This window comes from Onychostruthus taczanowskii, unplaced genomic scaffold, assembly GCF_017590055.1.
Source record: "Onychostruthus taczanowskii isolate IOZ18803 unplaced genomic scaffold, ASM1759005v1 scaffold14, whole genome shotgun sequence".
Lineage (NCBI taxonomy): Eukaryota > Metazoa > Chordata > Aves > Passeriformes > Passeridae > Onychostruthus > Onychostruthus taczanowskii.
In genome coordinates, this window is record NW_024498573.1 from 1,757,683 (window position 1) to 1,783,318 (window position 25,636).

Here is a 25,636-nt window from a genome sequence, read left to right on the forward strand (position 1 = left end):
TCAGAGGTACCTGAGGCACTAAAGGACACCAAGTGCCAGCAGGGAAGTGACAAAATGGGAGTCAGGCCTGGAGCTAGCCCAACAGAGACTAATTAGTCTAGACCTAAATCACTGTGAGGTCCCAAACAAAAGGAAGGGAGCAGGGAACCCCCACCCAAGAGACAGCAGCCCTGGGAACAGGAATGCAGCACCTCCTGTGATGGTTGCTGGTGTAATGGGTGCCCAGGAGCTCTGCAGCTGCCTGAGGGGACCAAGAGGGTTTCCCAAGGCTGGAATAAATCAGGGATCTCCTCTGCAGGGGTCTCCAGCAGAGCAAGAGTTACAGAGCTGAACCTTCCTCCCACGCACCCACAGCTCACACCCTGGCCCAGAACGAAGCCAAGCCCTGGAAATCCACAAAGCTGGGAGAGGAAAGCAGGACAGAGGCAGGGGGGAAAGCCAGGAATTCATCCACACTTAAACACTTAAAATAAAGAAAGGGGGGGGCAGACAAAAATAATAATAATAATAATCTGTGTCGGAACATGCAGGCATCGCTTAGTGAGGGCTTCTGGTCTCCAGGGAAAACTTCCTCGTGTCCATAGCAACACATCCATGAGCCCTCGCTGGTCTGATGGGAGGGAGGCAGAGGAAAAGGAGCTGAGGATGGGAAAGATGCTTTTAGCTGTGCTCCAGAGCTGGATCTGAGCCATGACTGCTGGCTGTGCCCATGGGGACGGGTCAGGACCCGGCTCAGGGCACCCTCACCCTCCTGCTTTGTCCAAAAACTCCCCAAAGCTCCCTGATTTGTGCTTAACCCCCGGGCCAGGCTGGAATTGTGGCCGGGAACATTGGTGCATTGTGTGCCTGTGTTCCAGGCAGCAGCTGCCCGCCTCGTGGCCCCGTGCAGGAAGTATTACACACCCCAGAGCCCCGAGCACAGGGCCAGCTGAGCGGGGCAAAGCTCATTACACCAAATAATCCACTAATAATGTAAGTAGCATTAGTGGCCTCGCAGGCTGGGATGCAGCAGCCGTGCAGAGGGGGTGGGAGCTGCCCAAGGAATGCCATAATCTGCCCCCACTTTGCTCAGAGCTGCTTTGGGCCAACAATTCATGGGTTTGTGCTCCGCTCCCAGTGCGAAACACGCCCAGGGCCAGGCTGCTGTGGGGCTGTGCCCGTGTCCTGGCTGGTTCCTGGCAGGCTCTGGGTACAGCCAGGCAGGCAGGGAGCTGCCACGGGGCTGCGTGGGCACTCGGCAGATTTGCCAGTGATCCGGATTAAGGTGGCACCTCCGGTCAGGGATTGCTGCCCCGCACAGCCCCGAGGTCAGGCAGCGGTGCCCGTGCCCAGCCAGTGTGTGACCCTGGCAGGGACAGACCTCAAACATCCCCCAAACACCCCCAGGGCACAGCCAGTGTGTGACCCTGGCAGGGACAGACCCCAAACATCCCCCAAACACCCCCAGGGCACAGCCAGTGTGTGACCCTGGCAGGGACAGACCCCAAGCACCCCCAGGGCACAGCCAGTGTGTGACCCTGGCAGGGACAGACCCCAAACACCCCCAGGGCACAGCCAGTGTGTGACCCTGGCTGGGACAGACCCCAAACACCCCCCAGGGCACAGCCAGTGTGTGACCCTGGCAGGGACAGACCCCAAACATCCCCCAGACACCCCCAGAGCACAGCCAGTGTGTGACCCTGGCAGGGACAGACCCCAAACAGCCCCAGGAGGGCACAGGGCACAGTCAGTGTGTGACCCTGGCAGGGACAGACCCCAAACAGCCCCAGGAGGTCACAGGGCACAGCCAGTGTGTGACCCTGGCAGGGACAGACCCAAACCACCCCCAGGGCACAGCCAGTGTGTGACCCTGGCAGGGACAGACCCCAAACACCCCCAGGGCACAGCCAGTGTGTGACCTGAACAGGGACTGACCCCAAACACCCCCAGGGCACAGCCAGTGTGTGACCTGAGTAGGGACTGACCCCAAACACCCCCAGGGCACAGCCAGTGTGTGACCTGAGCAGGGACTGACCCCAAACACCCCCAGGGCCGTGCAGAGCAGCTCTGCCCCCCGGGGGGGCACAGGGACCCTGCCCAAGGGCTGCTCCAAGCTCACAACCTGCAGTTCCCCCCGTGCAATGCCCTCCTTGGCTTCGGGAGGGTCAAGGACCTTGTTTGGTTTCCTGTGCTCTTCCTGCCCCGTCTCCAGCCCTCCAGCAGGATGGGGAAGTGCCAAACCTCTGGAACACTCTGAGCACTTCAGGAGTGGAAGGAGAACAGGATAATTTCCATTTCCAAGCTCAGAACAAGCTCCTCCAGCAGCTTGGGTTCCCCCAAACCCCACAGCCCCACATACCTGAGCAACAGCAAACCAGGAACAGCTTTCCATGAACACCCAGAGGCATTTTTAAAGATCCATCCCTCCTTCCCTACTGGGACCAGAGCAGCTGGTGCTCCTTTCCCACCTATTTCCCTCTTCCAGCCCACTGGCCCTCCAGGAAGGTCTATCAGGGAGAAGCTGCTCCAGGTGGGATTTGGATCATTATCCACAGGGAACTGGGAATTCCCACCCAGCCCTGCTGCCAGCATGTTTGTAACACAGCATCTCCATGGGAAGATGGGCATGCCTGGCTTAATTAACAGTAATTAACATTTACACAGTGCTGGGAGAGCCACAGGTGAAGGGGACCATGGTAAAGCAAAGCATTCACCCTGGAATTAGTAAGGAGAGGCGGTGCCACCATGGGAAACTGAGTTTGGTTGGTGCCAGGGGGGGATGCAATGACTGAGAGCTGGCACCTACAGCAAAGGGGTGCCAGCAGGGGATGGATCCACCCTGGAGTATGGAGGGAGGTGTGGGTGTCACCATGGGATGGATCCACCCTGGAGTGTGGAGGGAGGTGTGGGTGTCACCATGGGATGGATCCAGCCCTGGAATGCTGGATGCTGACAGATGATGCTGGCAGGAATCTCCAAATCTCCACAGCTCCTTGGGGCTGAACTCCCTTCCAGCAGCTCCCCAGTGCTCCCAGTGCTGCCTGGCAGCGAGCAGTGTCCCACCCCATCCCCTGCAGGCTCCTTGTGGATGGAAATCCTCTTCTCAGACCCCCCTGGGGTGGTGGCACCAGCGCGGCACGGGCGGGGGTGGGAGGCGGGGAGGGTGAGGAAAAGTGGGCACTGCCGGTGGGAATTCCCAGTGGATATTCCTGGTGGGCATTCCCTGTGGGAATTCCCAGTGTTCACTCCCGGTGTTCACTCCCGGTGTGCATTCCAGGTGTTCACTCCCAGTGTGTATTCCCGGTGGGCACTCCCATTGGGTATTCCCAGTGGATATTCCCGGTGGGCACTCCTGGTGTGCATTCCCGGTGTACATTCCCGGTGGGTATTCCCGGTGGATATTCCCGGTGGGCATTCCCAGTGTGCATTCCCTGTGGGCACTCCTGGTGAGTATTCCCGGTGTGCATTCCCTGTGGGAATTCCCGGTGTGCACTCCCGGGGTACATTCCCAGTGGATATTCCCGGTGTGCATTCCCAGTATGCATTCCCGGTGGGCACTCCCGGTGTACATTCCCAGTGGATATTCCCGGTGGGCATTCCCGGTGTATATTCCCAGTGGATATTCCCAGTGGGCATTCCGGTCTGCATTCCCAGTGTACATTCCCGGTGGGAACTCCCGGTGAGCATTCCCGGTGTGCATTCCCTGTGGGAATTCCCGGTGTGCATTCCAGGTGTTCACTCCCAGTGTGTATTCCCGGTGGGCACTCCCATTGGGTATTCCCAGTGGATATTCCCGGTGTGCATCCCGGTGGGCACGGCCGGCACTCCCCGGGAAGGGCCGGTCCCGGGGCTCCGGGGCTGGCAGAGGCTCAGGAAGAGGAAGCCCAACCCGGCAGCGCCGGGGGCGGCAGGGCTGAGTGGGCAGGAAGGAATTTCGCTGGAAGCTCGGGAGAGGCCGGGGTGAAGCGGCGGGGGTGGCACACAGCGTGCGGGCTGGGGGCACACAGCGAGGTCACAAACCCCGCTGCTGGCACTGGCGACAAGGAGGGCACCCCGCAGGAGCCGGCACCCCAAACCCGGGGGATGCCGGGGCCCGGCTGGCTCCAGGGGAGGATTTCCCCTCCGGCAGGAGCTGAGCCTGTCCCAGGGTGCCGGGGAGGAAGGGTGGGAGCTCCAGGGCCGCGGGATGTGGGTTTCTCATCATCATCAGCGGGGCCAAAGGCTCCTGCCTGCTGTCCTGCCGCGGCCAGGCTCGGCTGCAGCCTGAGAACGCCTTGGGAAGGAAGGGCAGGATGGGCTGGGAGCCAGGAGAGCCTCGGGCTGTGTCCTGAGCCTGGCATACGGGAATGTGCCTGCTCCAGACACAGTCCCAATGAACAGGGATGGAAAAGACCCTGGAGTCCAGCCCAGTCCCTGCTGAGGAGGGGACGCTGGGGGTGCCAGCACCCAGGTAAAGGCTCAGCCAAATGCCCCTGAAATAGAGGGAGGGCCCAGCAGCCGGGGTGCTCAGCTCTGCAGCTGAACCTGAGCCCTGCACGGCCATCTCTGTGCTCAGGCCGCTGCTTCCACGGGGCTCCCACAGAGAAAATCCATTTCCACCAAGGAGAAAATGCCAGATTTACCTCTGGACAAAAGATTTTTCTCTCCTGATCCTTCCCTTCCCAGTAAAATCCAGAAGCAACACGTGGTTCTTTATTTAATATTTACATTTTTAACCTGGGGAGGGCTGAGTGCTGCTGATGGGCTGAGGACAGGGATCTGCTGTGTGAGCCTGCAGCAGCCCCAGCTGCTCCTCCAGTGCTTGTCCTGAACCCCTGAGGGCTGGGACAGTGGCCTGGGGACACTGGGGAGCACCCAGCTCACCCAGAGCAGCCCCTGTTCTGTTCCCAAACCCGTCAGCCAGCTCAGAGTGTATTCCAGGCAGGATTAGAACCCCCTCCAGACCATGCCAGCCTCTCCTGGCTCCCAGGCAAAGCCATCTGTGGCTTACAGCTCAACACCCTCCCCTGTCACAGCTCCTAATCCAGCCCTAGGCTTCCCTAATTAGATCAGCACCAATTATTGCCCCCACCTGGCTCACACTGGCCCCTTGCCCCTCACTCCCTGGGTGGGACACAGGACACAGATGAGCCATGGGTGCCGTGAGGATGGCACCAGGGAGCTGGAGTGGCACTGCCACCATGGCAGAGGGCATGGAGCTGGGGAGGCTGAGCCAGCACGGGCACCACACCAGGGAGGGAGGGATGCTCCCAGCAGGACTGGGATGGATGCCACAGGTGCCCAAATAGGTGCCAGAGCATCGTGAGGGCATGGCAGCACATCGTGCCAGGGTGGAGCTGGCTCACACGGGGACACGCTCCACAGACAGACAGGAGTGGGGTCAAAAACACCCGAGGAGACAAAGGAGGGAAGGAGACAAGGAGAAAAATCAAGATAGAAGGAAAAGAAGAAAAAAAAACCTGAAAAAAATGAAGCCAGGGCCCTGCCTGCAGAGCAGAATTTGCTTCTGGCTGCGTTTGTGGAAATTATTCTCCAAACGAGTGTGGAGGAAGCTGTGATTGTCTCCCCAAGCTGACCTGGCTGCAGCTGCCCCTGCCTGCCTGCAGGATGTTTACTTCCCACACAGGCAGGGCTGGAATGTGCCAGGGAGACCCCAAAACCCCCCCTGGGGCTCAGAGCTGTCACCTCCTGCCTGCAGGAGCCCCCAGCCCCATTCCTGCAGCACCTCGGGTGTCCTGAGGGATCTGGGATCAGCCTGGAAGCACTGAGTGCTGCTGTGATCTGCCCAGATTCCCGAGAAAAAGAGGGAAAAGTTGCTTTACTAATTCTTGGAGCTGCAGGGACATTTGATGACCTGAGTGCAGACAACAGGAAGGCACAGCAGGGCTGTGAGCTGCACCCTGGGCAGGGCCGGGGAACACGCTGGATCCTGGGAATTCTGCTGGATCCCAGCAGTTCCACTGCATCCCAGGAATTCCTCTAAATCACAGGAATTCCCCTGTATCCCAGGAATTCTCCTGTATCCTAAGAGTTCCCCTGTATATCAGGAGTTTCACTGCATCCCAAGAATTTGCCCGTATTCCAGGTATTCCCCTGTATCCCAAGAGTTCCACTGTGTCCCAGAAATTCCCCTGTATCCCAAGAGTTCCCCTGTAACCCAGGAATTCCAATGTATCCCAGGAATTCCACTTTATCCCAAGAGTTCCTCTGTATCCCAGGAATTCCACTTTATCCCAAGAGTTCCTCTGTATCCCAGGAATTCCCTTCTGTCTCAGGAATCCCCTGTATCTCAGGAATTTCCCTGTATCCCAAGAGCTCCCCTGTATCCCAGGAATTCCTCTGTATCCCAGGAATTCCTGGCAGCAGCCAGGGAGCCCCCTGGGCACCTCCTTGTCGTGGCATCCTCCCACCCAGGGCTGCAGTGACACCCCCAGGGAGAAGAGGAGGTGAAGGTCCCCCCTTCAGCATTCCCAGCACCCTCTGGGCACTTCCAGTGCCTGAGCACCCTTTCCATGGGGAAATTCCTACTGTGCCCACCCTGAGCCTGCCCTGGCCCAGCCTGAGGCTGTTCCCTCTCCTCCTGTCCCTGTTTGGGAGAAGTGACACCTTCCCTTCGCTGCCAGCACGGCTGTGGAGGATGAGGGGACAGGAGGGTGGCTGTGCACCCCCAGGGTGGGAATTTGGGGGGCACAGAGCTGGGGAAGGGCTGGAGCAGGGCAGGGGTGTGACCCTGGGGGATCAGAGGTTCAGCTGAACATCCCTGCTGGCAGCCACACCTGTGGATTCCCGAGGATCCAGGTGCCCTCCTGGCAGCCTCCCTCCCTCCCTCCCTGCCATCCCAGCTGGATCCTTTCCCAGGTGACACTGCACATCCCCTTTCCCAGGTGACACTGGCACATCCCCTTTCCCGGGTGACACTGGCACATCCCTTTTCCCGGGTGACACTGGCACAGCTCCATGGCAACAGGAGAACAGCAGTCCCTGCACTGCAGCTGCAGCCCGGGCTCGGGGCTCACACCTTTGTGCTGCAACACCAGGAGAGCCCCTGCAGCACAGCTCTGCCCAAACTGGGACTGACTGGGAGCCCAGACTGGGACCCCATGTTGGGACTGAGTGGGAGCCCAAACTGGGACTGAGTGGGAGCCCAAACTGGGACTGAGTGGGACGTACTGGGAGCTCAAACTGGGACTGACTGGGAACCCAAACTGGGACCCCAAATTGGGACTGACTGGGAGTGACTGGGATCCCAAACTGGGACCCCAAACTGGGACTGACTGGGACCCCCAAACTGAAACACGGAGTGACTGGGAACCCTAAACTGGGAATGACTGAGATTCCCAAACTGGGAGTGACTAGGATCTCAAACTGGGAATGACTGAGATTCCCAAACTGGGAGTGAGTGAGACTCCCAAACTGGGATCTCCAAGCTGGGAGTGACTGGAACCCCAAACTGAGAGTGACTGGAACCACAAACTGGGACTGACTGAGATTCCCAAACTGGGAGTGACTGGGGCCCCACAAGAGGTTCTGCCTGTGTGCCCAGGCCTTGGGAGCAGCTTCCCCGTGCCCTGCTGGAGCTGCCCCGCAGGGACCCAGTCCCAGCCCCAAATCTCCCGAGCACCCAAAAGGCTCCCCCAGCTCCCCCCTCCCCTGTGCCCATCCCATGGCCAGGGGGATGGCCTTGGAGCAACCAGGGTTAGGGAAGGTGTCCCTGGCCAGGGCAGGGGGTGGAACGAGGTGATTTTTAATGTCCCTTCCAACCCAAACCACTCAGGGGTGCTGTGACATCCCCACTGCATCCCACCCTCCAAGAGTGGGGCCAAACCTGAGCTGTCACTGCCTGCAGGAGCTCTGGGCCAGCCCAGCCCCACTCCTGCTCCCCTGGCAGGGTGGTCTCGAGGGACGCAGCCCCTTGGCAGCCAGGCACTGGCCAAGGTCCATCTCCTCCCCTGGATTTGGTTCCTGAGGCGTGACAAGGGGGGAGCTCCAGCCAGCTGAGCCAGCCAGAGCAGGAGGGGTGGCCTTGCCTGAGGCTTGGACCCAGCCCCAGCCCACAGGATGCTGTTTTCAGCTCCAGCTGGGCTGGACAGGTTTTGGGGGGTCCACGCAAGGGGCTACACTTGGGTCCTAAAGCTGAGGGATGTGCGGAGTAGAAGAATCTAAACTTGAGGTCCTGGCCAAAAGCTGAAAAGCCTGAGCTCATCACTTTGCTGAGGCCAGATTTCCTGCTGAGCAGAGGCTGTGTTCAGGGCTGGGACACAGTCCTGGCTGTGTGGGAGTGCAGGGAGCCCGGGGGGACTGTCCCCTGGCTGCCAAAGCCACCCACAGCACCCCCAGCCAGGCCTGCAGCAGTCTCAGCCAGCTGGAGCACCAGGGACCCATCCCAGCTGAAAACCCCCCAAAAAACCCCAAAGAGAAAGCAGCAAAGGAGCTTTCTGAGGAGGAGAAAGGGCAAAGGAGCTGTCAGATGGTGGCATCTCCTGCTGGGCACCGTGGAGGCAGTGCCAGGGTGGCCAGGACAGGAGGTGACACAATGGAAACACTCATTGCTGCTCACATGAACACCCGGAGACAGGCAGGACAGAAAGGAGATTATTGCTGGCTGCTGCAGGAGGGATTTGCTGTTTGCTGCTGCTGTGTTTTGTGTTTGCAGCTTCCCGTGTGGAAATGCTCTTTCCCTTGAACCTCCACCCACCAGCCCCGTGGATTTCGGGGCCGTTTCCCAAACATATGGCGCATCCATCAGAGACATAAAGGCTGCTATATTTAAAATATTACAAAAGAAAAGCCAGGAGCTGACATTTTTAAACTAGGCCAGCGTCTGAGAGAGGGAGAAGTGTGGGGATTGAGGATTTTCCCTGCCAGATCAGAGCAGCAGCCCCGTGGGATGAGGCAGAGCCAGGCTGGCACCTCGCCACCCTGCAGCAGACTGTTGCTTCCAGAGTCTGGGAGCACTTTTGGGAGAGGATCCGCCTGCTCTGTCCCTGCCTGCACCTCCGAGGAGGCTGAACCCAGCCCTGGTGAGGTGCTCTGCACGGGGATCTGCACCACTGGGCTCCTTCCTGCCTGGTTCTCCTGGGGATGGAGAACCTCCTGAATTCCCCCACTCATCTCTGTGTGTGTGCCCAGCATCACCGACCTGCCAGGCAGACAAACTCTTGCCTGTTTTCTAAAGCTCCTCCAGCTCTTTGCTCCCGTTCTGCAGAGTGCAGAGCACTCCCTTGTTTTATTTTAAACCCTATTCCTGTCGGCATTGTAACTCCAACCTGGGAGACTTCGTCAGAGCCAGGGAATGAGGGGTGGTGGTGGATTTGCTATTTTTAACTCTTTCTACTCCGGGGAGCCAGCTGAAATCAAATCCCCGTCCAGAGGCACTGTATGGATATTAATGCAACGAAATGGGAATTTGGGCTGGGGGTGACAGCTGGCAAAGCAAGCCCTGGCGTCACAGAGGGGACAATGTCCCCAGAAATAGGCTGCGGGGCAGGGATATTTGTTACAGAGCCCTCTCAATGCAGTTCCATTCCAGGGGATGAGTTACAGCTGGGGGCTGGGGGCAGAACTCCAGCAGGAACTTCCCTGGCTGGCTCCAGATTCCTCCAGGTGCTCCCAGAGCCTGGAAGGGGCTGGCTGGAAGCACTGGGAGCTCTGTCAGGTCCGGGGCTGAGCAGGGAGGGCACTGCCACATCCCCTCGGAGCAGAGCCGGGCCCAGCAGAGCCAGGCTCAGCAGAGCCAGGCCTAGCAGAGCCGGGCCTAACAGACCCAGGCCCAGCAGAGCCGGGCCTAGCAGACCCAGGCCCAGAGGCAGAGCCAGGCCCGGCAGCAGAGCCAGGCCCGGCAGCAGAGCCAGGCCCAGCGGCAGAGCCAGGCCCAGCGGCAGAGCCAGGCCCAGCGGCAGAGCCAGCACCAGGCAGGGCAGAGCCGGGCCCAGCAGAGCCGGGCCTAACAGACCCAGGCCCAGCAGAGCCGGGCCCGGCAGCAGAGCCAGGCCCAGCGGCAGAGCCAGGCCCGGCAGAGCCAGGCCCAGCGGCAGAGCCAGCACCAGGCAGGGCAGAGCCGGGCCCAGCAGAGCCGGGCCCGGCAGCATAGCCAGGCCCAGCGGCAGAGCCAGGCCCAGCGGCAGAGCCAGGCCCAGCGGCAGAGCCAGGCCCAGCAGCAGAGCCGGCACCAGGCAGGACACAGCCGGGCCCAGCAGAGCCAGGCCCAGCAGCATGGAGCTGGGCTGGGCTGGGTTCCCCAGGTGGGACCCGGGGAGGAGCGGGGCTGTTCTGGGATGCTCTGCCTTGGCAAAGCCCACGCTGCTTTTGGGCTGGCTGAAAACCAGAGCTGAGCTTGCACAGCCCCAGACTTCTGCCCCAGGCAAGCAGCGGGACACACAGGCACAAGCAAATTTGGCACCTTGATGCCTGTTAAATGTGCATTTAATTGAGATTTATAGGGGAACTTGCAATAGCAATTGATTATCAAAATCAGATTATTTATGGAGGTTTAGCAGCTATACAGGAGATTAATGCTGGTTGCAGGATAAATCCTCAGTAAATGTATGTTTCCCCAGTAATCAGCTAATAACACGTCAACCTAATTATCTCCTGAAATGGGCCCAGCAATTCTGACACACACTGCAAGGAGATATTGTCATCTGCAAATGGCCACCAGAAGGCCACAAGCAGCTCTGCCTCCACACCCCAGGGACACTCCGTGCTGCTGCAGCTCCTCTGTTTTCCTCAACTAGTGTTTGCTTATTAAAAAAATATTTACTGAAGGTTTTATTGATATGTTTCTGCAGCAGTGAAGCTGTGCCACGCAGCCAGCCCTGCACCCCCGCCCTGCCCTGAGCTGCTCAGGGCCGCCCCACGCTGTCCCCTCCTCTCCCCAGATGCCAGGATGTGCCACAGGGATGTCCCCAAGGAATCCCATCCCTGGGAGGGGCAGGAGGGTGCCCTGCCTCTGCCATGGCCAGGGCAGGCACAGGACCATGCTGTGGGATGCAGAGATGCTCTGGCAGTCACCATGGCAACCCCAGTACACAGCCAGGAGAACAAAGCTGCCAGGAGAGAAACAGGAGAAGGGAAGAGAAAAGGAAGGTGGGAAAAGGGTGGAAGGGAAAAAGCAGGAAAGGCAAAAAGCCATGGAGCAAAGGCTGGGGCAGGAGGGAGCCGTGGGGAGGGAAAACAGCAGTGGTGGAGGATGGAGGCTGCTCCCCTTGGGATGACCTTCACACAGCCACCCTCTGAGTGCACCACTGAGACATTTCCTGTCTCCTTCCACTGTCCCAGCAGAGGATCCCTCCAGGACATGGCCTGTCCCCTGCCAGTGTCCCACTGTGGTGCAGGAGGTGACAGCTGCCAGACCCCAGAGGAGCCTTGAGGCAGCTCAGAGACCCTGGGGGATGGATGGATGGATGGAGGGATGGATGGATGGATGGAGGGATCCATGGATGGATGATGGGCCAGGTGATTCAGCACCTTCCCCTGTCCCAGCACAGATGGGCTGGCTCAGGTTTTGGGGCACAGCCCAGCACACACACCACAGCAGCTCAGGGCTCTCCCACTCTGCCCCAGTTCTGGGCCCAGGCACATTTCTCAGCCCAGATGTGCCAGCTCTTTGTCCTGCTGCTTCCCAAGTGGAGCAGAGCTGCCTGAGCCCCCTAAAAGGTATTTCAGAACACAAACAATAACCAGTCCCAAATCCACAGCAGTGGCTGGTTGTGAAAGGAGCCTGGAACCAGGGGAAAACAGGATAAGCCATGCATGGCTCAGGGCTCCCCTGAACCCCAGAGCAGCGCCAGGGTGGGGAGCAGTGGTGCAGCCACCAATCCCTTGTACAGAAAAACACATCCACACTCTCCACTCTTGCTTCTCCTCCCTGCTTCAAAGGCAGAGAATCCAAAACCAGACGTCAGGGTTTGGGTCAGAAAGCAGCAGCTCCAACCTCTCTCAGCAAGAATGGAAAATAACATCCCACTTGGCTGTTTATCCTAATGAAATAACAAATCCAGAGGGAAGATCCCCTCTGCAGAGCAGCTCTGCCTGCAGCTGATCAGGAATCACAGACAAAGCCTCTTGCTGTGAGAACAAGAACGGGCACCCAGAGAGCTGGAGGAGGTCACAGGTACAGGGAAACCTGGCAGGAATGGGAGAAAAAACAGAGAAAACAGCCAGAAAAGGGACTGGTGAAGCTGCTCAGCCATTTTAGCAGAGAGGAGATAAAAGGAACCACTGAGGTGAGTGGCACAGGTGCCAAGGAGCTGCTGGAGCAGGGCACGGGCACCCAGGAAGCTGCTGCAGTGGGAGAGGAGTCTCCACAAGTAAAACCACACCTCTGCACCAGTGTGACACTCCCAAGGGAGCTCCACACCCCCCAGCCCCATCCTGAGCCTCAGCTGGGGGATGTGGGGCTGCCCAGCAAGAGGTGCCAACGGGGCAGGGCCACACCTGGCCAGGGATGGCAGGGACGTGGCAGGACAGGCACACCTCGAACAGTGAGCCCCCCATGGCACACGAGGGGCTTGGCACAGATGGGATTCACAGAATCACACACAGTCACAGAATCACACACAGTCACAGAATGACCAGGTTGGAAGAGGCCTTCAAGATTAGGAACCCAGCCCCAACAGCTCAACTAAACCCTGGCACCCAGTGCCACATCCAGGCTTTGTTAAACACACCCAGGGATGGGGACTGCACCACCTCCCCGGGCAGCCATGCCAGAACTTTATCACCCTTTCTGGAAAAACCTTTTTCCTGATATCCAACCTGTATTTCCCTTGGTGCAGCTCAAGGCTGTCCTCTGGTTCTGTCAGTGCTGCCTGGAGAAAGAGCCCAACCCCAGCTGAGCACAGGCACTTTCAGGAGCTGTGCAGAGTGATGAGGGCACCCTTGAGTCTCCTTTTCTCCAGGCTGAGCACTCCCAGCTCTCTCCTCCTTCCCACACTCGAGCTCCCCTTGGCTCCCCTGTTCAGAATCCTGACTCCCAGGGCAGGGGAAGCTCTGGGCAGACAGACAGGGCTGGATCCTGCTGGAAGCCTTTGGTGCCTTTCATCGGGGCTGGGGAAACAACAGCCTTCCACTGGCGGGCTGCAGGCGAGGGGCCAAGCGCTGGCATGGCTCCTGCTGCTCGTGGGCACAGTCTGAGTCCTGCTGATGCCTTCAGAGGCTCCCTGGAGTGGAGGCTGGACTGGTAAAGGAATAAAGCAGGGATTTATTAAAAGCCCTTCACAGGACACACCTCGGGCAGTGCAGGAGCCCGGCCGTGGCTCCACCCCAGGTGGACTCCTGGCCACGAGTTCTCACTCTTTGATCAGTTTTGGTCCATTCCATACGGGGGTTCAGTGTCCAATTCCAGCTCCAGCTGATGCAGTCCCATCCTCCCAGATTGCTCTCCTCCATTCCCTGTTGGTGGCACTTTTTGGGCTGAAGCTGCAGCGGTGTCCTTGGTTCTGGGCTGGAAAAGGATTGTTCTGTGTGCCTGAGCTGTGAGGAGAGCTGCTGACACTTGATGTGGAGTTCAGAGTTCTGCACCAGGGCAGTGCAGAGTCTGGGAAATATCAAAGCTCAAACTGAAGGCATCACTCCCTCCTGGCAGGGTGGGCTTAGCCCTCTCCATCCCACCTCTCCACGTGGAAATAAATCCATCTGTGGACAGGAAAGCACCAGAGACCCTCTGAAGCCGAGCCAGGGCTGGCGTTGCCCTGCGAGCTGCGGGCACAGGAACTGGAGCATTCCTCGTTAACAAACCCATCCATGCAGCTCCGCTCACCCGCGCCGAGGGCACGGCTGCCTTCCCCGCTGAGATGTCCCTCCCAAGCCGAAGCGACAGTCTGTCCCCAAGAGCCTCTGGATGCCACTTCGCCCAGCTCCTCATTAGCGACAATTAACGGGCAATCAATGGGCCCGGCAGAGCTGGCACTTTCCGGGAACAAGTCCCCTTTCAGCGGGAGGGGGAAAATGAGCGTGGGCTTTGTTGTGCTTTTGGTTAAATGAGCCAAAATCTGCCTGCCAGGGAACAGAACTGTGTCCCAAACTGGAGCCTCGCTGCCACCTGAGCAGCCAAGCAGGCAGAGAGGGCTGGGGCTGCTGCAGTGTCCCCTCCTGGCCAGCTCTCCCTCTGGACACCCACGGGATGCTGCTCCCAGCCCAGGGAAGGCAAGGAAAGAGCAGGAAGCAGGGGTAGAATCATGGAATGGTTTGGGATGGAAAGGACCTAAAAACTCATCTCATTCCACGCCAGCCATGGCAGGGACACCTTGCACTGTCCCAGGTGTTACCAAGCCCCATCCAGCCTGGCCTTGGGCACTTCCAGGCAGCCAGGGGCAGCCACAGCTGCTCTGGGCACTGTGCCAGGGCCTGCCCATCCTCACAGGAAAGAATTTCATCCCAATATCCCACCTAACCTCACTCCCTGGCAGTGTGAAGCCATGCCCTGTACCCTGCCGCTCCATCCCCTGGAAATTCTCTCTCTCCACATCTCTTGCAGGCTCCCTCCAGGCACTGGAAAGCCACAGCTGGGTGAGCACAGAGCTTCTCTCCTCCAGGCTGGACAATCCCAGGTGTTCCAGGCTTTCCTGGAGCCCAGAGCAGGATGCAGCCCTCCAGGTGGGGAGGGGGATGGACACTCTCCAGCCGGGATGGTGCTGCTGGCTCAGAGCCACGCCCAGGGACCAGGCAGGATCTCCCCAGCTTCACTCTTCCCTGGAGCTAACCCTCCACAACCTCTGCTTCTCTGGGTTCCTGTCTAGCTGAGGGAGGGAAAAAAAAAAGATAAAAAAAGGCAAGAAAGGCAAGAGGGAGATGTCCTGGATGTGACAGGCTGGCGGGTGTGACACAGGAGCCTCGTTAGCAGCATTTTTTTCCCGGCAGTTGGAGCAGGGGCAAAGCCAAGGAGAGTTTCCCAGTTGCCTGCACCAAACCAAGGCTGCTGCACAGGGGCAGAGCCGGGTGGGCAGTGGCAACCCAGGGGTTCAGCTGATGGCTCCTGCCACATCCCCAGGATGGGGGAAACTTGTCATTCCTCCAGCCACACTTCCTGCAGCTCAAGGAGAGCATCTGACCACGCTGTGCCTGCCAGGGCTGAGTTTGGGGGGTTTCACATCCCAAAGAGAGCTCACAGTGCCTCGTGCCACCAGATATTGGGAGCACAGGTCTGGGCCAGCCTGGGGACAAGAGGGGATGTGGGGATCAGCAGTGGCCACAGCAGACTGCAGCAGCTCTCCAGGGCCTCCAGAGGAAGGATCAGGCAGATCTCTCAGCTGACTAAGAGCCCTTTGTGCCCAGTGGCTGTGCTGTACCAAGAGAAGCCAAAGCAATTAGCATTTCTTGGAGACACTCTGGAAAATCCTCCCCGAGTGCTGGGGAGAGCTGCCACAAGCTCAGCAAAGGGCCTGGAGCCACCTCCCCGCCAGGGAGAGGCTGTGCTGGCAGTGCAGAGCAGGACTGTCCCCCTGGGGGGCTGTGCCCTCCTTACTGAGCCCCCTCCCAGTGCCACCACCTCAGGTCTCACCCTGGGCATTACAACCTGCCAGGAGCACAAAGCCAGGCAGCTCCCAGGTGGGAAAGGGCACTCAGGGAGTTCCAGGAGCGACCCCATCCCTCAGCTGCAGCCTGCAGGGAAGGGATGAGTGGGGAGGAGCAGTTTGGGGATCCCACAGGAGCAGCAGCAGCTGGCCAAGGCACGGATTATTTTTAACACTACTTGTAGAATGCAGCGAGAGCCAGGCCCGAGCTGCTGCTCACCCCAGCCCCGTCCCCAGCACGTGCAAGGCACAGATCTGCCAGGCAGGCTTTTTATAGGGTTTCCTGCTCCTGCTGGGCACGCAGCTCAGCGGCTCGGCACGGCCACATCGTCCCCTCCCTCAGCAGCCACTCACATGCCGTGCACCAGAGTCTTTCCATTCCCCCTCGAGCTGTTTCCTCTTCTCTCCTTATTAGGGATCCACCTACCTATCCATCTTCTCATTCTCTCCCCCTCTGTGGCTATTTTTAAGATGCCATAAAAGCTTTCAACGTGGAGCATCCTCGGGGAGGCGAGGGATTTTATATGTAGCCCATCAGAAGGAGTCATCACCACATAACTCACCACACAGGCAGCGCCTTTCCTTCTTTTATTTTTTTTTTCAAAAGCAGGGGAGGAAGAACATCCACACTCAATCCCTCAGCCAGCTCATCCAGGCCATCCTTTTCCAGAGGGGAAGGATCAGACCCAGCCCACTCCTCTCCTGGTGGGACACCAGTGCAAGTTCTCTCCAGTGGCATCTGGGGGTGGATGGAGGGATGGTTCTGCTCCCTGATCAAAGGCTGCAAGCTGGGCTCATCCAGCTTCGTGCCTCAGCAGCTGCCACCAGCCAAAGGATGGCCTCCTTGCTGAGAGGGGCTGGGCTCTCCCTGTGTGCCCACACTCCTGGAAGCTGCTCTTGGCTCGTGGGCAAAAGGTGGGGGAAATTCCAACCAAACTGCCTCCAAAGGCACAGCCTGGACAGACAGACAGACAGGACCAAGGTCTCCCTGCTCCCCAGGCACTGCATCAGCCCCACCAGCCCCTCTTTGCCCTCCTGAACCTGGTAATTCCCTGTGGGATAGCTGCCATGCCCTCCTGTCCCAAAGTCTGGCACAAACCCCAAAGGCACCCCACCCGTGCCACCTGCACCCTGGCACAGCCTGGCAAGAGCCAAAAGCAGGCTGGCACATCTGTGCCACGGGGGAAGGATGCCTGCACCTTGCTGGCCACGGTGCCAGTCAGGTGTGGGCACAGTGCCAGCTGTCACTGCCAGCCAGGTGTGGGCACATTGACCCCAATGCCAGCCAGGTGTGGGCACAGTGCCAGCTGTCACTGCCAGCCAGGTGTGGGCACACTGACCCCAGTGCCAGCCAGGTGTGGCCATGCTGGCCACGGTGCCAGCTGTCACTGCCAGCCAGGTGTGGGCACACTGACCCCAGTGCCAGCCAGGTGTGGCCATGCTGGTCACGGTGCCAGCTGTCACTGCCAGGGAAGCTGAGGCTGGCCAGGAGCCCAGCAGCGTCCCCGCAGTGCCCCGATGCCATGGCACCCTCCGTGCCACCGCAGCGTGCTCACCCAGCCTGGCTGTGCCTGGCACGGAGCCAGCCGGTCCCCGGCAGCCCCGGGCCGGTCCCTCCCGCTCGGCCGGTGCCAGGCTGGCACGGTTGGTTATTTCTGGGAGCTGACAGCGAGCTCTCCTTCCCTCGCTCCACCTTCTCCATCCTCCGAGCAGCGCGGCTGGCGCGGGAGGTGCCGGCGGGGAATGGGGACAGACAGACAGTCGGACAGACAGACAGGAGGACAGCCGAGCTCCAGCAAAGCCTCCTGTCCATCCCAGCGGGGCTGCTGCTACAGGAGAGGAGCAGAGAGCCGGGCACAGCTGCCCAGCCCACAGCTGGCTGCGGGTCGGTGCCACAGAAACGGGACTGCAGCACCCTGGAGGGGCTCGGGACCCCTGCCGACCCCAGCCCTCTTTGGGATTGGCTTCTAGAACCTTCCCAGTGCTGCAGCCAGCTGCTGGCCGCTCCCTGCTTCACACGGGGACCTGCTGCAGTCCTTGCTGATGGTCCTGTGGTCACCAGGGCACCCTGGCTGGCACAGGGTCAGAGAGAGCCCTGCCCCAGCCCCAGGGGATCTCATTCCTTCTTTTAGGAAAAGCCCTCGAGGGTTTCATTCCTTCTTTTAGGAAAAGCCCTCGAGGGTTCCATTCCCTCTTTTAGGAAAAGCCCTCGAGGGTTTCACTCCCTCTTTTAGGAAAAGCCCTCGAGGGTTTCATTCCCTCTTTTAGGAAAAGCCCTCGAGGGTTTCATTCCCTCTTTTAGGAAAAGCCCTCGAGGGTTCCATTCCCTCTTTTAGGAAAAGCCCTCGAGGATCTCATCCCTTCTTTTAGGAACAGCCCTGAGGATGGAGTGCAGAGGGTTGGGGCAGGGCAGAGCAGCTGTCAGGCCAGCCCTGGGTGAGGAACCCCCTTCCTTTGGCAGCTCTGGGCCCTGCAGGGGTTTCACACTCGGATTTGTTCCCCCTGCTCCTCTAAAGCTTTGAGGTGTTTGTTCAGGGGGTGAAGCACAGCCATCCACCCTGCTGGGACCCTCTGTGCCTGCCCTGGGAGTCCAGGCTGGGAGCAGCTGGCACTGGGAGATCCCCACATGTCCCAGCAAGTGCCTCTGAGCCAGGCAGAGACCCACCCAGTCCCCAGGAGGATTCAAAAATAGCTCCCATTCTCCAGCAAGAGCAATCCCTGGAAGTGTCCAAGGCCAGGTTGGGCAGGGCTCGGAGCACCCTGCTCTGTGCAAGGTGTCCCTGCCATGGCAGGGGGTGCTACAAGAACCTGCAGGTCCCTTCCAGCCCTGGCCATCCTGAAAATCCAGGAAAAATCCAGGAAAAATCCAGGAAAAATCCAGGAAAAATCCAGGAAAAATCCAGGAAAAATCCAGGAAAAATCCAGGAAAAATCCAGGGCTGGCAGCACAGCACAGCTGGGGTGTTGGGAAGGACAGGCAAGGTGCAAGGTGCTTTCACAAGCGAGGTGTGGCTGAGGGGGGCTGCTCCACAGGGCCTGGCAGTGGATTTGGGAGCCCCCAGCGAGCCCTGCTCTACATTTGGCTTGTCTGATGCCAAAGCCTGGCTGCACTTCTGGGAAACAGTCCCTGAGGACAGGTCAAAACCTGGAGCTCCAACTCAGCCTGGGTTGAGGAAGGGTTTTTGGGGCTGGCATTGGCTCCAGCAAAGCTTCTCCTGCCCCCCAGCTCTCCACATGTGCCACTTGTTGCCAAGAAAAACCAGAATCCAAGGGGATGGCTTCAAACCTCAGGCACCTGCTCCCCTCTTGCACTGCTGTGCTCCTCAGAGAAACCTTCCCACAAGGATTTCCCCAGGTCTGAGCCTTTTTCAAGGCTCAGGAAGAAGCTGATTCAAAATGGAAGTGGAGTAAAATGAAGTCCATGAAGAGAAAAACAGATGATCCTTGGGGCTCTGCAGACCTTGCCAGGCCAGCAAGGGTAAGAAGAAAGGAAGGTCAGACAGGCTGGCTCAGGAAACCACAGCAGCAGCTCCTTTTTCTTTCTGCTCTCTGCCCCAGGCAGTGGAGAAAGCTCATCAATTCCCAGGCCAGGGCTTATGGCTGATACTGATAAAGCATTCAGAAAACTCCACCTGAGCTGAAAAATGCACCCAGAAACTCAGGCCCATCAAATACCTGAGCCACCAGCAAATAAATGGAACCTGTGCAGCCAAATTTGCTCCTGGGAGAGATCACTTTGGGCCTGGTAAACCTCAGGCAGCCCTTTCCTGAGAGCCAGGAGTGCCCATGGGGCTGGGGGCAGTGCATTCCAGCTGCTCTGCTCCCCCAGGGATGCACTGAGCCCCCCGACCCCAGAGGTGCTGGGCACAGGAGCACTTGGCACAGCCAAAAATCCCTGCTCCAGTCCCCTGCCAGCCATGCCCACAGCAACAATCCCTGCTCCAGGCTTCCAGTCCCTGCCAGCTTTGCCCACAGCCACAATCCCTGCTCCAGTCCCCTGCCAGCCTTGCCCAAAACCAAAATCACTGCTCCAGTCCCCTGCCAGCCTTGCCCACAGCCAAAATCCCCGCTCCAGGCTTCCAGTCCCCTGCCAGCCTTGCCCAAAACCAAAATCCCTGCTCCAGGCTCCTGCCAGCCTTGCCCACACCCACAATCCCTGCTCCAGGCTTCCAGTCCCTTGCCAGCCTTGCCCACAGCCAAAATCCCTGAGCCCGAGGCACCTGGTCCTCCCTCCACATTCCCTTCCATCCTGCAGAACTCTCCATCATTGCTCAGCCCAGTTCCTGCCATGACCACTCCACCCCCAGATGCTTTCTGGAGGTTCTGCAGCGCTCACAACTCAGGCACTGATGCATTTAAGAACTAAAAATACCGAAATACCGAATGAGGTGTTCCCAGCACTTCGTGATGGCCCCAGCACGACAGGACTGCAGGGTCTGGCAGGAACTGGGTGGGTTTTTCCTCCCTCCTTCCCAGCAAAGGCAGCAGCACATGGACTCCTGTCATCAGCCCAGCCTGCTGGCATCCCAAACGCTGTTCTCCTGCTAAAGCAGCAGCAGTTGATGATTAGAAAATGCACTGTTTGTTCCAGAAGAGCACGCTAGGCCCTTGGAAGAATTCAGTCGCTTCCATTGACCTTACAGCACGCACTCCACGGATCTGCAGGGCCACTTTCCATGGCTCCTGCTCTTCCAAGGGCCAGCTGCCAGGAAAGAGGGTTTGAAAGAGCCTGGATCAGAGGACAGAGCCCATCCACCAGCCCAGGGACAGAGCCGCTGCCCGGGATTGGAATTTTCTGGCAGCAAAGCGAATGCAATGGGTGATTGTCCCTCAGGCCGCCCAGGAGAACAGGGAATGATTTGTGTCTGGTTGTTTGTCACAGTCAGGGTACTGAGAGGACTAAAATGCAGGCAGGGAGTCTGGGAGTTCTCCTTGGTGCCCAAATTCTGGAAAACACCCTGCTCATGACATCAACAGGCTGATCCCTCTGGGTTCCCTGCATCTCTGACCGTAGGACACCCTCCCTGCAGGACCCTCCCAGCTGCTGCCCCGCAGGGTGGGGACACCTGGTGAATCACCTGGCCCAGGAGCAGAGCTGCAGCTCCCAGAGATGTGCAGCACCACGGGATTCCTCTTTAATTACACAGGGCCTTAATGGAGTTTGCTGGTAAACACCTTGTAACCACATGTGCCTGCAGATTACGGGGTAATTACGCTTAGAGGATCACGATCTAAGAGCAAGCATGATTTAGGGAAGACAAAAATAACCAAGCAAACATGCTGCATTCATCAGGATCTGTCAGGAAGCCTCCCATCCCAAATGCTTTGCTGTCCAGCCTTTCCTCTCTCAGAGCAGGGGCAGGAATTTGAGAGGTGCCAGGGATAGGGATGAAACTTTGCACTTGGCATACCAAACTACTTTGGGAGCTCTCCGTGCTCCAACAGGCTCCCAGCTGCTCCAAAGATGGGGAAAAATGGCTGAGCCCACCCTGAGCTGGCTTGCCATCAGATTCTGGCCCCATTTTTGCCAGGTGCATGTTGGAGACAGCAGGGAGGCTGGAAGATGCCAAGAGTGTGAGCCAGCCCCCATCACCCCGTGCACACTGCTCCAGACCCTGCCCATCCACAGCTGGCCAGGGTTTCACCCCCAAGAGCTGGGGTGTCCTTGCTGGAACCCAGAACAAGCAGGGGCACCTTGTTGCTGCCAAAAGCAGAGCCCAGGCTGGCAGAGCCCCTGTGCCACCCCAGAGGGGCTGGGGATGATGTGTAAATCCCACGGGGTGACTCACAGCCAGCACTCCACGGACCTGCAGCACCCAGACCTGCTGGCTCCCTCCAGAGCAGCAGAAGGGATCCTTCCCACTCGTTTCAGCCTCCGAAATCCTCGGGGCAGTGGCAGCTTTAACCCTTTCAGCACAAACACAGCATCAGTCACATCAGACTCCCTGCCCAGATTCCCAGGGAGATGCTGGCTGCAGGCAGAGCAGACTCCAGGGGGTGATTTTAAGGGATGTTCTCTTGGCCAAAGGTTCATCCCACAAGCTCCAGCTCCCATGGAAATGCCAAGCAGCAGCACAGACCTGTTTGCTAAGGTAAGGGATCCATTTGTAAGCAATTAGTGAGAGGCAGTGATAGCCTAACGAATGTAAACACCAGCACTGTGCCCTCCAAACCTTCACTGCACGCCTGCAATCCCAGGAGCAGAGGCCACCTTCCCACCCTCAGGGCCAGCTGAGCTGCTCTGCAGCCTCAGGACAGGAATTTACACCTGATCTCAAGTGCTTTTATCTCTTCACCCCAAATACACAATTTTCATCTGGCTTTGCCTTCATCACGGGACAGATGATGACACGGTGACACTCATATCCAGGCTGAAAAGCGACCCCCTGTCCCCTCAGCAAGGCTCCTGTGTGCTGTGCATGGAGCATCTCCAGAGATAATCCCAGCAAATCCTGCCCAGAGCTCCTGGAGGCCTCGCAGATTTGCTCAGCAGCGTGGCTCGGGGCCAGCCGTGGCCCACAGCCACAGGTTTCCTGCCTCACATCAGCTCCAGGCAGGGGAGAAGCGTGAACAAAATGCACCCAGCGAAATGGGAAGCAGTGGTGGGAATTCACAGATCAGATGGTGGCATTCTGTCCTCAGCTGTGCCTCTCCTTCCTTTGCCAGCCCCAAAATTTTAGGCCTGCAGGCACAGGCACACCTGGACATCATAAATTTGTGCACAATCTGCCTTCTTCAGCCCTTGTCCTGGGGAAAAAACAGCCAGAAAATGAAAGCAGCAGACCTGCCCATGCTGGGAGGGCTGGGAAGCCTCTGGCAAGTGGCACCAAACTCCAGTGAGCCACTGGCCACCAGCAGAGGGGTGAAAAATCCATGGTAGGTCAGTGCCAGGGGCATCACAGGGGGTGAAACAGAGATGGCACTGGCACAAAGCCGCCAGGATTTGGGGTTTTAGCCTCGTGGATGGATTGGAGTGCTACAGGCTGGGGAGGGATGCCCAGAGCTGGGTGAGGCAGCTCTTGGCAGAATTCACAGCAGTCCCAGAATGTGCTGATGGCAGAGATGGCCCCTCAGCCCGGCCTGGCTCACAGAGCCATGCTGGAACACAAGTGAAGCAGCATTTGGGCATCCAAGCCCTGCTCGGAGCCCTCCAGCTGCTGGGAGAGCAACTGGGAGCCCAAGAGGGCAGAGCCAGCCCCAGCAGGGTTTGCACAGCCCTGCAGTGACCAAATCACCAAGCCCCAGCACCCTGAGCCCCAGGGGATGTCACAGAGTTGCCAAGCCTTGACTAAAACACGTGGCTACTTAAAATGGGGTAATGGCAACTTAGGCAAAGAGTGCAAAGACCCCCAAAGGGCTTGGCAAGAGCCCTGGCAGCTGCTGGCACTGCTGAGTGATGTGCCCAGGGCCACAGAGCTGGGTGGTGGCAGAAGGAGGAGCAGCTCCCAAGGACTCCTGGCTGTGCCCAGTGACCTCCCTGTGTGGCAGGGAAGAACAGGGGGCAGGCAGCAGGGTTTGGCACATCCCTGGGCAGAGCAGGGGGCAGGAGCAGGGTTTGGCACATCCCTGGGCAGAGCAGGGGGCAGGAGCAGGGTTTGGCACATCCCTGGGCAGAGCAGGGGGCAGGCAGCAGGGATTGGCACCTCTCTGGGCGTGGGAGGCCGCAGCTGAAGGAGTTTTGCAGCACCATCAGATAGCTGGAACACAGCAGTGCCATAAACAGCCCTTATCTCCAGCAGCAGCTATTAAGATCTGGCAAGGAATCCCAAAAGGAACCAACAGGCATTTGTCAGAATTGGCTCAGAGGAAGCCCAGCAGTCCCACCTGACCACGGTGGCCACCGACCCCAGCAGGGCTCTGCAGCAGACCTGAGCTGCTCCCCCCGAGGAGCAGAGGGAGGACCCTTTGTTAGCAGGCATCCTGCAGGCTCGGAAAGGATCAGTCCCTATTGTTTCCTACCTAGGCAGCTCCAGCCCCGCTCCCCCGGGAGGGGGCTTGCTCCTGCCCCAGGTGTGGCTCGGGCACAGGACACCTGGAAAGTTTCCTCTGCCTCTGACACAGCCCAACAGAGCTGGAATCACCTGTTCTGTTGCCTCGCAGCGTGCCAAGGCATTTTTCACGGTGTTTTGCTCGGGAACCACCCCAAGCCCTCGGATTGAGAAACCTCAGCACGCCAGTGCAATGGAGAAGTTGCTGCTCTGCTGTTTCGTGCCTGGGGGAGGGCTCCGCTCCTCACACAGCTCCAGGACCCACGGGAGGGGCAGGGGGGCTTCCCTGGATAGGTTAGCCCAGGAGGAAGCCCCTCAGGTGGCCATCAACATCGACTCCTTTACCAGGGACTTGCTGCTTTTAAAGCCAGGGATCAAAGCCGCACCAGCGAGGTGGGCACAGCTGTCACACAGCACGTCAGGCAGGGAAAAGAAATTGGTTGTGACTTGCTCAACCCTGATCAATCTTCCCAGACTTTCCAGCAAGGGCACAGAATCCAAAGTGAGCAGCCTGGTGCCAGTTCTCATCTTATGCAGCACATTTCCGAGCTCTGCTTCTTTAGAAATTCATCCACAGCGCATGAGTGCCTCCGTCCCTGTCTCACACACACAATAGCAACACCCACATTCCCAGCTGCAGAAGGTTTGGGTTTTTTTGGTTTTTTTTTTCAGGATTGCACCTGTGCTTTGCTCAGGTTTCTGGGTCTCTCCTCACCCTTCTCCTCCTCCCCTCCCGTCCATTTCTGCCCAGGCAGAGGCAGCAGCAAGTGAGGCTGTGCCTGTCAGAGCGCTCCTGGCTGCCTCTCACCATGTTGCGTATCGACATTTCAGTCGATGCTCTGCCCTCCAAAACCCCAGAAATCCAAGCCAAGAAAAGTACTCCGAGGAGATAAGCACCGCGGCTCAGCCCACATCAAACACAGCCGAGCCAGAGCCTGTCAGAAAGCAGGGGAGCAAAAGGCAGGCAGGAAAATAACCCAAAATTCATCCCACTAGGCTTGTCAGCGCCGCTATGACATTTTCTTTCCAATTGCTCCCAGCCAGCTCGGTGCGGTATCAGCCCCATTCCCTCAGCCAAGGTGAGAGGACGCCGTACTCACTGCTAGTGCTCATCCTGCCGCTCCTTCCCCGTCCTTCTCACCCAACAAAGGGGCGAAGATGCTCTTTAAATCCGCTTCTCCTGCAGCTCCGCGGCCGCGGGAGGAGGCTGCCGCTCTCCTTCTCCCAGGAGAATATTCCCGTGCGATCCGCCGCCTAACGCATCCCACGGCGGCTGTCCCCAGGGCTGTCCCCGCGGCCGGAGGATGCCAAGGTCACGGCTGGCGGGGAGGGGGCCGGGACCGGCCCGGGGGAGGGTCCCGGCGGAGCGGCGGGGGCCGGCCGGAGCTCGGCCATGCACTGCGGAGCGCGGCCGCGGCCGCCCGCTTNNNNGGAGCACTCCCTGCTCACCGCCCCGGCCCGGCGGCACCGCCCGCGGGCAGCGACCGGCCCGGGAGACACGGGCGGGGCCGGGCGGGGACCCGGTACCCGGATCCCTGCGCGGACCCGGAGGCGGCTGAAGGATGCTCAGCCTTGGCAGTGCCCTGCCCTGCTTTGCTCTGCCCGCTGCCCTCTTCTGCTCACTGCCTTGCCCTGCCCTGGCTGCAGTAGTGCCCACAGCCCATCCCAGACTTGCCCTGCCCTGACCTGCCCTGCCCTCCTCTCCCCTCTCCTGCCCTGCCCTGGCTGCAGTCTTGCCCACAGCCCAGCTCAGCTTTACCCCGCCCTGCCCTTCCAGCTGCCCTGTTTTCAGCCCCCTGCCCTGCCCTGCCCTGCCCTGGCTGCAGTTCTGCCCACAGCCCAGCCCGGCTTTGCCCTGCCCTGCCCTGCCCTTCCACCGGCCCGGGAGACACGGGCGGGGCCGGGCGGGGACCCGGTACCCGGATCCCTGAGCGGACCCGGAGGCGGCTGAAGGATGCTCAGCCTTGGCAGTGCCCTGCCCTGCCCTGCTTCGCTCTGCCCGCTGCCCTCTTCTGCTCACTGCCTTGCCCTGCCCTGGCTGCAGTAGTGCCCACAGCCCATCCCAGACTTGCCCTGCCCTGACCTGCCCTGCCCTCCTCTCCCCTCTCCTGCCCTGCCCTGGCTGCAGTCTTGCCCACAGCCCTGCCCAGCCCAGCTT

The 25,636-nt window shown here is 59.2% G+C and overlaps 1 protein-coding gene across 5 annotated transcripts in view; it reads right to left on the bottom strand.

Annotated features, from left to right (window-relative positions):
- ABLIM3 (actin binding LIM protein family member 3) overlaps positions 1-24,899 on the bottom strand; it is a 46,667-nt gene extending 21,768 nt beyond the window's left edge. For all 5 annotated transcript variants that reach the window (XM_041397721.1, XM_041397720.1, XM_041397719.1 and 2 more), the window contains exon 1: positions 24,579-24,899. In XM_041397721.1, the coding sequence (XP_041253655.1) occupies positions 24,579-24,591 (13 nt within the window). In that variant the 5' untranslated portion in view covers positions 24,592-24,899. The remainder of the gene's footprint in view (positions 1-24,578) is intronic.
- Between the last annotated feature and the right edge of the window lie 737 nt (positions 24,900-25,636).